At 38.1% G+C, this 14,413-nt stretch overlaps 1 protein-coding gene across 1 annotated transcript; it reads right to left on the minus strand.

Annotated features, from left to right (window-relative positions):
• Positions 1–497: 497 nt before the first annotated feature.
• On the minus strand, positions 498–12,202 carry LOC141606439 (histone-lysine N-methyltransferase ATX4-like). The gene is made up of 23 exons (XM_074425566.1): positions 10,452–12,202; positions 9,896–9,951; positions 9,594–9,807; positions 8,663–8,788; positions 8,466–8,534; positions 8,298–8,366; positions 8,124–8,212; positions 7,885–7,980; positions 7,193–7,328; positions 6,464–6,593; positions 6,281–6,380; positions 6,026–6,150; positions 5,144–5,289; positions 4,723–4,827; positions 3,935–3,999; positions 3,608–3,818; positions 3,083–3,169; positions 2,920–2,976; positions 2,754–2,843; positions 2,216–2,302; positions 1,605–1,679; positions 1,104–1,204; positions 498–995 (listed from the first exon to the last, which is right to left on the minus strand). Exons 1-23 carry the CDS (start codon positions 11,559–11,561, stop codon positions 905–907), a joined length of 3,435 nt encoding a protein of 1,144 aa, XP_074281667.1. The 5' UTR covers positions 11,562–12,202; the 3' UTR covers positions 498–904.
• Between the last annotated feature and the right edge of the window lie 2,211 nt (positions 12,203–14,413).

Consider the following 14,413-nt stretch of genomic DNA (forward strand, 5'->3'; position numbering starts at 1 on the left):
TTCCTTTTTTGTTTTCTTATCCTATGCCTAGTGGGCATAGGTTAGAAAAACCCTTATTTTAAATACATGTGGATTTACCTAATATAAAGGCCACTAGTAGTACTGTACAACTTGATTAATTTAAAATGTTCTTAAACAAAATTTTGGTTGATTAACTTATTAGTCGCATTAATTATTTCTCAGAAAACACGCAAAACAAAGAAAAATATGACAATAATTTCCTGCATTCATATGAATAGAGATAGAGACGAGTTGACAAGGAAATTTGTCAACTAGCAAATTATGAAAATCCCAGTTGCGGTCTCATTAAAAAACTTGGAACCGCTTGACCGGAGATTCGGAGTCATTAAAAAACTGCAGGATAATTGTAGACCTTGAGATTCAGATACATGTTGCATACATTCAGACTTGAGACAGCTAGCATAAAAAAAAACATTAATAGTATATGTCTTACCTATAATGTTGTTAGGATCGAGATCCTACTTTGGATCACCGAGTTGGATTCGATCTGATTCTGTGAAAATCACTCATCTTCAAGCTTCCATGAAACAATGGATAGCTATGTGCATCTGTTATACAAGGATGGTAGTCGACTTGTACAAAAGGATCAACTGATGAATTAACTCGACCAAGCAAAATCACCAATGTGTATAATTATAAACCATTTACATGACAGGCTAAAACACCTACTCTACTACTCTGTATAATAAAACCCTAAAATATCTTTCCTGCCTTTTTTTTCTGTTTTATTGGGCAAAAAAGAGCAAAAGAAAAATAATAAATTATACACATTTGTATGAGGCCAAAAAGGGGTTACGAATTGAGCTACGGCTGAAGACTCCAAGGCGAACCAAGAGCAGGTTAGCGGTTCCTTCAGAAATAATGTATTTGGTGTAGTGTAAGCCTAATTCATGAACTTCCTACAGTTTGGAGCTTTACACAAGCATGGCACCTTAAACTCGTCAGGTTCGTCCGGGTCAAATAAGTAATCATACCTGATAGCCAGCAATAACAAAAGTGCATGTAAGATGGTGAATTGTGTGAAGAATTTTTTTTAGCATAAATAAAAGACGACTATTATAAAATAGAGAGCGAGGGGTTACGTCAGCTCGTCGCCAGCAGGAACTGTTGTCTTGGCAATGAGAACAATTCGACTCTCATCATCACCCACACTCATAATCCTCGCATAGCAATTTGGCATGCACTACAGAGGTTGATAAGAACTTCATAAGGACCACACAGCATATAATCAAACAACATCTCAATAATCATTTCTCAGTGCCTCAATGGCTATTGCGTGTGGCGGGGTAGGAGGCGAATAGGCGCAACCTTAGGTTGTTTCCTAATGACCTATGAAAATTGTAAAATACATTGACACTCCTTCACAAGAAAAGAAGCATTAGAATGTAACGAGTCATTTACTTTATTCCAATATTCTTAAGCATCTTAATAACTATGCCCGAGAAAAAACATCATAAAACTTGAACTTGAAACGTCTCACTGTAAGGAGCGGCAGCAACAAAAAATACGGAATTGACAAATGGTTGGTTGAGTGAGGTACAAGCAAGAGACCGAGCAGTATGTCGTTGCTAAAAAGAACTTACAGAGTGGTTGATAAGGCGAGCTATATTTCCTTTATCAGTTGCATCCACTACTACTTCTTCGCTGATTTTGAAAAGCTGTGCCATTCAAAATGTCAATAATTAGAGGCGACGAGCTCAGAGACAGCAAAAAATCTATGTCCCCACCACATAATCGTCACATTCAGAAACATTAACTATAGTCCAAATAAGGATATACGACTACGAGTACAATATAATCACCCTTGCAAGGACAGCAGTTGTAATTTACCAAATCTACGTGTACAGACGGCAGGGATATACAATAAGTTAAAAATCAATCAGCCAAAATAATCCATAATAGAAAAGGGCAAAAGGCCATTTTCTGTAGACCGCGATAAGACCCACAAGACAAGTAAACATTTACTTTCATCTTTACAATTTTGGAAGGGAGAAGAGGGAAACATAATATTCTGATAGAATGACCATAACAGTATAGCACCCTCATGGCCTTATTAGCCAAGTACATCAAAGGCTCTGCCAATGGTGAGGTAGGGGGTTGGTTGTACCCAACCATAGCCAAAAGGATGCTGTTTCAAGATAATCCACAGCATCTGAAAAAAAAAACATCAAGCAATTGTAAACATGTAGCTTACATAACAGTCTTTTCCTTCTAAGCGATAGCGTGCCTCCCTCAAATCTGCTACACTGCCTCTCACCTGCTCTCCACGATATTCGAGAACCTACAGTATACAGGTGTCACAGATTACTATTTCAGGTGAAAAAATACCAGCAGAAATGAGTGTCATCAAGCCATAACAAACTGCTCCACAACATTTCACCCAGCTCTCATGAAGGATACAGTCATAAGTGAGTAGCAAATAACAAGTTAAATTCTATGTGTGATGTCACTTCTTGCATAATGCAGCAACAAAATAACCATCTCACTAGAAACCTATCGTCAATAATTTACATGGTACAAAGAGTAATCATAAATGATTAATTAAACTTCAATATGTTAATGCCTTTGCTGACACCGAAATAAAAAAGAATCAACTTTCCTCCCTAAACATCAGATGTCTATTGTTAATAATAACTAAGAGGCCAGCTCTGGTAAAATCACTGTCAATCGGCCAAAGCAACTGTGAGGAAAAAAATTATGATAAATGCAACTACAGCACTCTCAAGTCTCACCATCTCTCCTTCTTGAATGTCACGACGTGCAAAGAGGCCCCACCCGTGGATCCCGGATCTACCAAAGCAAACCCGGTCATTTTCCGTTCTCTGCACTCATACACATCATTTATTACAACTCAAGTCATGAGCCAAAACATCTATTAACCAAAGGTTTGATGTCTACCTGCAAATGGCGAAGCCGCTCTCTAAACGTTGAAAACGTCTTAGGCTCTTCCACTTTCTGCAGGAAAATATATGAGAATTTCCTTGCGTTGTTTTGGTTATGTGATCAAATCGTAGAGTTAAGAAAAGCACATGCACACAAATCAAAGGATAAGCAATCTTACTCGGAATGCATTCAACCGTTCTATTTCACGTGACGAATGATGACAAGACCCCATAACTCTGTGAGCAACGACTTCTTCTCCAATCCTCTAGTAACCAACAAAAAACATAACATTAGTAAACGCTGGATCTGCAAATGGATAAGAACGACGAATAAGCTGCTCAGGCAAGAGATAGGAAAATGTAACAACTGCCAGTTGAGCAGCGTATATATTTTCTCCTTCAGTTAGGGCTTGATTGAATGGAGGGACTTAGAGAGAGGCCATTTCTGTTGCTAGTTAGTAAGTTGGTTTGGAAGAAAGGGAAATAAAAAGCGGGGGAACCCAAAAATCCATCTTCCTAGCACCAAGTATCAAATATTCAGCCACCACCACAGATCCACGACTAGAATCTAAAGAACCCCTATAAAAAAATTTGAGATGGGATCTACATGACTTGAGAGTTGAGCCTCTGTTAATTATCAAGGCTAAATGAAAATCTGCACAAAAGAGAGAACTTTTACAAGTAGCTGACACTTTCATGCTTACCTTGCAGTTCTTATTTTCCGGCCGCTGGTATATACGGCACCTTGCGGAGGACTCCGCCTCAACTTCACTGACTTCCAGTGTTGAAGCCCTGTCAGGATCTGACCTAATAGATGATATTAACCTTGAACCACTGCGTTTCTTATGTAAAGTTTTAGCTGAGAAAACCCCTGAAGGGGTTTGTACAATTAAAACGGTGTCTGGATTAGGAGCCCTGCGTCAAATAGAAACTAGTTTAACATAAACAGAAACGAGTGACTTATGAGTTATGAGTTGTCACTTGCATAATTCCACATTATTTACATTTTCCCCATTTCATTTTTTAGATACCTGTGGAAAGCACAGTACGAGACCATCTTGGTAATTTGTTTCCCATTCTTTTCCAACGAATGCAGCTGACGAAAGAAAAACAAAAACTTTACCATATGAGCAAAAATGATATAAATCATTATGACAAAACATCTTTATATTTATAGTCTAACGTGAGAATTATTATTAACTCAATAATTAGAAGCATAGTGCGTGGACTTTCAGCCTAAGAAAATGCAAATCAGGAAATTGTAAGCACACATCACAAGCACATACAGACCACCAATTTGGATGAGGGCTCCCAAGCAATAAAGGGACCCAAGGTGTTACAGTTACACAATACCTTTCTGCTCTCAACCTTCCGCAACTATTAAAAAAATATTGATCCAAACCATGGTATTGCTGCTGTTATGTAACCATGAGATTATTTCAGTTATATAACACTCCAGAACAATGCTGACATTATGGCCTTGTCAACCAATATTTCAACATCATCCCATTATGTTGCATCCATTATATCCAAAAAAAGAGATACCACGACTGTAACTGCAACTGATTTAACTTTCAAATACCATGAAACAAACTAAGACATGCGGACATGAAAAATTAGTAGTTCATCACTGGTATGTGCTAAGTTTGTGTGCATGGTCATGGCAAATTGTTTTAGCATGAAATATGAAGAAACTACCAAGCAGATATAGACTCATAATTACAACATAGTTATCTAATTCCACAAGAACAACGACAACCAAGTTATCTAATTCCACAACAACAACAACAAACACAAAAGTATAGAACTAACACCATACCTCCATTCGGTAGCCAGCCCGTGAAGCACACATGGCATGGTAATAGGTTGAGCATTTGCAACACTGAGTGCAGGCGCCATGTATTTGTTTACAAACTATGCACACCTGATGCTCAAACAAAGCAGAATATAAGGAACTTGCAGGTGGATAAGATTTTTGGGTTAAACATTGGTTCCTACTTTTAAATAGTAGAGTTTCAAGAAGAATCTATTTCAAACTCCATTCACAAAAAGATAGCCAGGTATCACCACCAGTCAAATTCAATATTATACGCAAATGAGAAATCTGCATTACCAGACAAAGGAACTCAACTTTCCTGAATGTAGATTATATTCTTAAGAAAGACAATCATCTCAATCAACTACAAACATTACGGCAACAATATCAATCATGCTGTAAACTTGCACTACCGTTGAAATACCTTTACAAAGGCACTTGATGGAATGCTCAAAATACCAATAGCAGGCTCCATTTCTTCATCACTAGCAAAGCACACTTCAGGCCTAAACCAGGCACAGGTGACATGAACCCATAATGTGCCTATATCAGTAGCCTTTAAAGCACCACCTGTGAAGGAAACAGGTTATGAGTCAACTGGAGCACATCAAACAGGCCACATTGAAATATAATGCGCAAAAGAGAAGGCTATATACCTGCAAACAGAATTTCGACCAAAATACGAAATGAAATAATCAAGAACAATAATCGACACCCAATTTTAAAATTATCAAAATAAACTAAATTCTACGCCAAGAACACAGTATATTTTACTTGGTTTACTTTTAAGGTATTCCGGATCCTTCAATTTTTTACTTCGGTTTTCAAAATTGTTTTAATCTTTATTCTCAATTTAAATTCTAAGTTTTTAGAAAAGAAATCCGGACTTCGATTTTAAAACCTATAAGTTTACCTTGACTTTGTATTATGTTTCGCTCTCCCTTTTGTTTTTCATTTTTCCCTTTTCTATTTTTTCGCATTTTGAGGTGTGCGTTCACCCATGGACGGTTCTAAAGGATGATTCATGTCAGCCGACCCCAAATCATTTTGGGATTAAGGCTCTGATGTTGTTGTTGTTGTTTGCTATGCCAAGAACACAGTAAACATCGAAAAACTTTACATCAGATCCTCCATGATCCAGTGAAGAACAAACTGTGTACCATACCATACATAAGCCACCAGAGTCAAAAATCTAAACAAGACCCTAGAACCAGAAACAGGTTAAAGAAGCCACCAAAACAAAGGTTGACAGCATTTGTTTAGATTCATACTTGAAAATGATATAGCCAGCTAAGTGGTAACATACCTTTTACAGGGCAAAGGCAACATTCCCTCTCAATATCTGGCGTTTCACAAGCTCTACAAACCCATGAAGTTAAATCACGAACATTTCTAGCTCCATAGCATTCTTGATGGACAGCAATTTGACATCTACAAAGGAACAACAAAGTTAAAATGTTACCAACACAACTTACCCATCTATCGTCCACAATGCTGAAGGGAACCAGATGCTAATCAATAACAGAAAGATATCACATAACTAAAAAAAGCAATTGAGTACCGATTGCAGATAATTATCTTGTTATAATCCCAATCCTCAACCCATCTACATACAGCACATCTTTCTGTTGTCCATTTTGCAAGTACAGGCTCATATTTCTCTGCCAATACATCAAGATAGACCATCAATTATCACATTAAATAAACGTCATGTTTCATCAACCGACGACAAAGCCTACTTTACCTTGCAAAAAAGACAGCAATTTCTGTTTTCGCTCTTTTAATGAAGGCCTTTTAGAAGGTTTGGCAGAAGCAGAAGCGGAAGCAGCAGCAGCAGCAGCAGCGCGTTCATGGAACTCTGCCATTTGTAACATCTGCATAGGCAATGTCTAGGCAGTTGAAACCATGAAAAATAAAGGGAAAGGGCAACAACCAGTAGCCAGTGTAGATGCGTGCTACTGTAAGCGGATTATTGAGCACGTTCAGTTACAAAAAGGCATACCTGTACCTGATCTAGGGTGACTAAAAGTAGAGGAAAAAAACTAACAAAACAAAGTTTGAGAAACCATTCATATCCTGAAGGGCGCAGAGGAATTGAGTAATCAATAATGCAGCTTAGTCACGAAACAGAAGATGGTCCCAATCATGATATATGGTTCCAAAAGATAAGAAGTTTAGTATATGGATATTTGCAAACACAGACAACCATACAGCCAAACTCTTGTAAAGTTAAAGCACAATTTAAAAAAAAAAAAATAAAAATCAGTAATGCCAGCTTTTATCCAGTGAGACCTTGACCAAACAGTAGTATCTAAGCTAGCTAATCAAGTAAGTTCTTGTAACTTGATCACTCTGAAATTTAATCCATGTCTGTACTCTGTAGCCGACTCTTTGGTTAGCAAAGCAAGCTAATAAAAGTATAGAACGGCAGCAAAATTTTGAACTAATCAAAATCAAGTGTTGAGGTACAAACCCATTGCTCAAGAGACAGCATGGATCCTTTGACTCTAATACTTTTCTTCCAGTTCTTCACTTTGGAACCCGTATGCCTTTCCCAGTCACTAAGAAGCTGCTTTGCATTCCCACAATATCCACATTTGCACACAACTCTGAAACACAGGTTGGGTCAAGTCACAGAAACTTATCTCAGGACACAAACTCATGAAGACTGATGTAAGTCAAAGGCATCGACTAATTTACAACTTAGTAGGGGTTTAGCAAGTAAAATTTATTTTTTAGAATCACTATGGTCAAATGAGACCAATATATTTAAAAGACGGTAAACCTTCCTTGTACACAACATGAAGTTAACCATCATAAGCTGTGTAAATCTAGAGCACTAATATAGCAAAAGCCACACCAATACTTTCAATGAAGAACCAGTAAATAAGGACCCCAAGACCATATACCATGCACTACACTACATGGCTAAGCTTCACAAGTCCAAGTGGGTGGCCAATCCAGCAACCATAAATTATTCATGAAAACAGAATGTAGGTTTTTTTGTGCAAACTACACTTGGTGCTTATTAAAAGGAACGAGCAAACAAGAGACATAGATAGGCCAATAAACCCAACACTTCTTCAAAGAAGTGAGGTTTGGAGATGGGGTAAAGGGTGTCTCAAAAACCTAGTGCATCTATGTCAATGGAAGCAATATACTTACAGATGCAAGCTAGGAAAATATACACCGTCCATGCCCTCGCAAACTACATCGACTTTATCTGGTAGTTTAATCTCCTCATTCTTAATATTATTACACCTGTATTGAAGCAATTAAAACACATAAGTGGAATTAGCATCCCCTTACACAGCCAAAGAAACATAAAGAACTAGGGGAAGACACAATGGGCGAGTACATAGCAGTAATATTATATTCAGTAGTGCAACAGCGCAAGAACTCACTTAAGTTTGGGTTGATATTCTGAATCTGACAGTTCAAAGTTGAACTTTACTCTGCAGTCAGGGCAGTAGTAGTCTGAAGCCCCAAGATCCTGTCAATATTGTGAGGAGTGCAACAGTCAAAAATCTTTTCTCTGTTAGGACTGAACAAAAGGTTGTTCAAGAAGGAGAAGAGACCTTAAAAAGGTTGCCTGAAATTCTGTCACATTCCGCGTGTACCCAAACTTTACAACCATCGCATCTCACCTAATGGTACCACCAGAAATATAAATTTAATTGATGGCCAGGTTTCTTCCACCATAGACATAAGCAAAATACCATACACAATTTTGTATACAGCCTTACCCATTTTCCGCTGTCAGAGCGTTTTCCAATCTTTTTGCAAATACCACAGTATTGTTTCAACCTAAGCGACTGCCAACAAGAATAAACTTGGTCAATGCGAGGAAAGGTCCCACACACAAACAACTAGATTCAGGCAGAAGCTATCTGGGTGTTCAACAAGAGTATCAAAAATAAATTGTGGTTCACTTTCAACCAACCTTAGCGCAAGGTGTACAATAAAAGTGGCCTTCAGAGCGTGACCCCTTCCCTGTCTTCATCTTCAGTGGAAGACCAATACCACATCCTTCACACGACTGTGTATCCTGCCCTTTCGAGAAACCATTCTGAAAAGTTGAAATAAATACAGCACAACATTACGCCGGTGACTCAAAGACTCCCCAACGGCGGAGATATAAGGGAGTTGGATGTATGTAGCATTCCCATGTGAAAACAACACATTGTTTCATATGAGTTGTAATGAAAATTGCATTGAGAATTTGAAAAGACTAATTGCTTGTTCATAGTATAGGAAGGGAACAAAAATTAACGAACCATTCTGATATATTCCATCATGTTCCGAAGCAAAGAAGACTGAATCTTTGGTATATGGAACATAAATAACCCCCCTACCCCAGATGTTTTTTTGACATATAACATTTTCCTTTCTTTGCAAATTATTTGGATTTGCAGCATTTCTTAGATAGGCAAAAGCTAACAAAGTGGAATAATTAGTGCCACCAACATTTCTCAAACACCCCCACCCCTGAAAATGAAAGGAAATATGCATAAATTCTGATACACGGCTCTCATTTCATTCAACGGCTTCCGAGTTCCTATCATATGAGCATTGAGCAATACATTCGCAAAAAAATGTGTTGCCAAATGAGCTCCCAAGTCCCAACCACCCTCCTTCAATGAGAACAAAATCCTAATATATATTCCACATTTCCACATCAGATGCTTTCTACAGCTACGATTGTCCAAATCGCTCAACGGGAGAGCAAAAGACTCAATTCACCCACCAAGGAATACCAATCCTAACTAAAGTAACACAATCAGAATGAAACGTGCAGGTATCATAGACAATACTAAAATCAAAATGACATAGAACACCGTAAAATTGAAACTAACAGCAGATCATTGACTTGCCTGGCTATGATGGTATGATTCCTGGTAATTATTTGAGACAGCCGGCAACTTCCCCCCTCTATAAGCATGGTCAATAAAAGAAGCATTTGTAGCTGCCACATTAATCTCCTCCATTAATGTTTCCAAAAATCCATTCTCTGCTAGAAAGGCCTCCTCCAACGCCTTGTGGAACTTGCCAGGATCACAGCCATTAAGACAGGCCTGCTCTTGGAACCTTAACCATAAACGATACGCATAAGTAGCAGTTACCACGCAGGTACCAAATTAACTGACGGAAACACATCTACAGCGAAAAAGCATACCTCTCCACGTTTTCTGCAAATGCGTATATTTTGTCGCGCTTCACCCAAGCATAGTCCTGCTCAGCACGTAGCTCATTAAATCCCACGTAATCATAACTATGTTACTCAAGTGAAATATAAGTATCTGACACGGGGAGCGCCTAAGTGTCAGACTCATCTTATATAAAAAATAATCGTGTTTTTGGTTTATAATTAAGTGTCAGAGTGACACACTCATGTCAGAGGGTTGACTGATTGCGCGTTGGACATGAGTGCGAGAGGAGAATAACTATCTACCTTCTCTTTTCTACCTTCTCCTCTCACAACCGATTAAAATACCCATATATTTTGCTCCCTCTACTTTCCTTCTGACCCCACACGATATATACTAATTTAATCGATTGTTAGAGGAGAAAGGGAGAAGGTTGGAGAGAAAGTCGAAAGGAGAAGGTAGATAGAAGCCCAAGTGCGAGAGACATTATAAAAAGACCAAGTATCAAAGATCACAAACAAATCCAACACTAAATACTAGTGTCATTAACTTAAAACATCTAAAAAGAGAATAATTGATCCTTACCCTTTGCATTCCTTTTCCAGAGTATCCAAAAAACATAACACAGACTGCCTTAGGAACACGGAATTCTAAAATCTGTCGTGGAACTTGTGAAGCAGAATCAACAACAATAGCTGGCCAAGCAGGATCATTACTCCCCACCTTTGCCCACACTATATCACCCGGACGGAATAAACTCCCATCACACCTTCCATACTCCTTTAACCTACCACGACCACCACGCAAATCGACAGGCAAAGGCTTCTGATATTCCACCCAATGGCGACCACGCAACGACAATAAACTACTCTTAGAGCTCGAATACCCTCTCCTGGCCTCATAACTCTCCTCAACATCATCATTCCCGTAATCATTATCATACCCTAAATCCCCAGAAGACGACGATACACCACACCTCTCATCAACAAATCTACTCACATAAACTTTGCTTTCTACCCCATTTTTCGAATTTCTCCTTCTACTAACATCATCATAACTATAATCATCATCCGTCTCATCCTCATTATCACCATTACCATCATCACTATCATCATCATAATCAACAATACTATAATTCTTACTAACACTACACTTACTATCCTTCTTCCAATCATCTAAAATAGAATCCTTAAACCTAGAAGGCAACACCTGAGCTCGCCCTCTTGACGTCCTAACCAACGGGGGTCGAGCACTCTCCTTCGCCGCTGCTGCTGCCGCTGCCACCGCTCTTTTCTCCTTCCTTTCCTCCTCCTCATCCTCCTCCTCATCCTCGACCTCATCACACGAATCCTCAGCACACAAAGACGCCGCGAAATCCCCCAATCTTTTCAAACCACCACCATTGCCGCCATTATTCATATCAGTACGTTGCGGAGTATCAAACATAGAAGGCAAACTACACGGAATTACACCAGCAGCAACTTCACCAAGTAAACTCAAAGGAAAATAACGACCACTGCTACAACTATTACTACTATTCTTATTATTATTTACGCTAATGGAATTGTATTCTTTACGCTTTTTCCGATGATTCGAATTGTTCGAACTATCGTCGTCTTCACCACCTGACGAATGCGCAATACGACACCGTTTTAAGCTAGGCATTGTCGATTTCAAATTCCGCTTGATTATCATCTCTATCAACTATCGACTATCAACTATCCACTTCCCCAAATTACCAAACCCTAAATCCCCAAATTAACAAACCCTAACATTGAACCCAAACTCAAACAAAAACAACACGAAACAAAAATCGAAAAATCGATTGAAACAGAGCGCAACAAACACGATATACTACGATAACCTAATCAATATAACTATAAATTCGATTGACGGAAAAATTGGGCGGGAAATCAAGAAATTAGGGATCTAATAAAAACCGAAAAAGAGTTGAATTAAACAGAGAGATACTTAGATCTTAAAAACGAAAGTATTTATTTCTAGAATTAATTTGGAAATTGCAGAAGGTTGAGTAATTGATTTAATTGCAGAAAAATAAAATGACGAAGAAATGAAGAAAAAAAAGTTAAATTTCAATGGCGTAGAGAGAGAAAGTAAAAGAGGGTGGTTGATTTTTTTAGAGAGAGAAACTTGAAAGATGATAGAATGTGGATTGACTTAATTAGTTCGTCTTTAAATTTCGGTTTTTTTTTTTAAATTATTTTTATTTTTGTTACACTAAATTGTGCGTATTCTGTAACACGAGATTTCATCAACTATGTTTTCTGCATTTTTTTTTTGATTGATTCAATTATTATTATTGTTGTTGAAATTGTGTTTGTGATTATGTGAAGTTTAATTTTAAGAAGAATGTGAGAGCAATGGAGGTTTGTGGAGATTGTTTTATCGTCGTCGGTCGGTGTAGTTTACTTTGTGATGGAACTGATTGAATTAGACTGAAAATCAAAACCGTAGTAAGGAATTATTCGATAGTCGGGTTTTGAGATGTTGAATTTGATCAAAGAGTGTTGTTATGTTTGAGTGTATTACTGTTTAAGAATTGTTTGGTGTTGTAATGGCTGCCATGGATGTGTGTTAGTTTTGGCGCAAGAAGAGGTAGATTGTGTTAAGTTTAAAAAAGGTTAATTAATTGTATTGCTTTAGATTAATTTATAATAAAACACGTTTTGAAAGAAAATAAAAAGGTATAAATAAACATAAATAAATGAAAAAATCATGAGCAAAACAAAAACGAAAACGAAAACGACAACAAAAAATTATTAGCATTTCATTAGTCTTTGTGGTAGATTGCAAGATGATAATGAAATGATTTTGTGATTGTTGATTATGATTTCATGTAAATGTTTATATTTACAGTATGATTGTTCGTTTATTCAAAGTTTGGTGGCACAGACAAACATTAATGGCCTTACTAGTAATAATCCTCGATGTTTTGATTGCGATTATTTTATTTTTATTTTTTGACCATGATGACAAAATTATAAGATCAGAATAGTGCGACTTTAATGGAGTCCTAATTTTTATGGGGAAAAAAAAGGAAGGGAAAGGTTGAATACTTGAATCGTGTGCTTCATTTGTCTGCAAAACGGTAGTCGTAAAATGGGTTGGTCGATTCTAAGGTGCAAAAGCGGATACAGTTTGGAAAACACGTCTTAACCACTCGGGTAAGATCTCGTCAAATTTTCACGGGGATAGTAGTAGAGGTTTCGCCATGTTATTTTTGGGTGATTAATGGAAATAGAGAATAATATTAATAAATCTAAAACAAGTTTTACAGGTTTTTATGGGATCAAAGTTATTTCATTAATTTTTAGCTACATAGGTGGAAGAAGACTATAAGAATTAAGAACACATGTTTAAGGAGAGTGAAAATGTCCGTAACTCGCTATGTGTGTTCACAAATTCTTACCTGTGAAGAGACTGCCAGTCACAAATTTATAACTTATGTGATAAGTTTAGAAGAGTATAGAATGTAGAGGAGAGGAGAAGGTATTCTGTGTATCATTCAATCAATCGTTGGCCTCTTTATAAGGCTTACAAACATATCCCAAAACCCTAGTAATATTAGGAAATACAATAATAATATGATCGGGATAATATCGTATAATATTGTTGTGATATTATACGATATGATTCCGATATTATAGCCTATTACCCCCCCTCAAACTGGAGCGTGGGGATTAAGAACGCCCAGTTTGCGAAGTAGACAATTGAACTGAACGGCCCCTAAAGCTTTGGTGAAAATGTCAGCAACTTGAGATTGAGAATCAACATGGGACGTGGACACAAGTCCGTCAGTGATAGCATCTCGGATGTAATGGCAGTCGACTTCAATATGTTTCGTGCGTTCGTGGAAGACCGGGTTCTGAGCAATATGAAGAGCCGACTGACTGTCGCAAAAAATATGCATAGGCTGAGTAAGAGTCACGCCTAAGCTCGACAAAAGACCCGAGAGCCATTTAAGTTCGCTTAAAACATTGGCCATAGAACGATACTCCGCTTCAGCAGAAGAGAGGGAGACAGTGTGTTGTTTCTTAGTCTTCCAAGAGACGGGAGAAGCACCAATGAAAACGGCCCAACCCGAAATAGAACGACGAGTTAAGGGACAGCTTGCATAATCAGAATCGCACCACCCATTTACCTGTAAAGAGCTGTCACGCCGTAACAAGACACCTTGACCTGGTGTTCCTTTTAAATAACGCACAACCCGTAGGGCAGCATTCATGTGCTCCTTACGCGGATGATGAAGGAATTGCGACAAGATATGAACAGCGTAAGACAAGTCAGGCCGCGTCACAGCCAGGTATACTAGACGGCCCACAAGGCGGCGGTAAGATTCAACATCCGATATTAGATCACCGGTAGCCAAGGCAAGTGTGTGATGCTGTTCAATAGGTGTGGCAGCCGGTCTAGCTCCGAGAAGACCTGCCTCGGAAATGATATCAAGCGCATACTTGCGTTGACTAAGAAATATAGAGGAAAAAGAGTTGTGAGACGTCAAAGCTTCTGACCGTCACAAACAAGAT

The sequence above is a fragment of the Silene latifolia genome, chromosome 10, assembly GCF_048544455.1.
Source record: "Silene latifolia isolate original U9 population chromosome 10, ASM4854445v1, whole genome shotgun sequence".
In the NCBI taxonomy this organism is placed as follows: Eukaryota; Viridiplantae; Streptophyta; class Magnoliopsida; order Caryophyllales; family Caryophyllaceae; genus Silene; species Silene latifolia.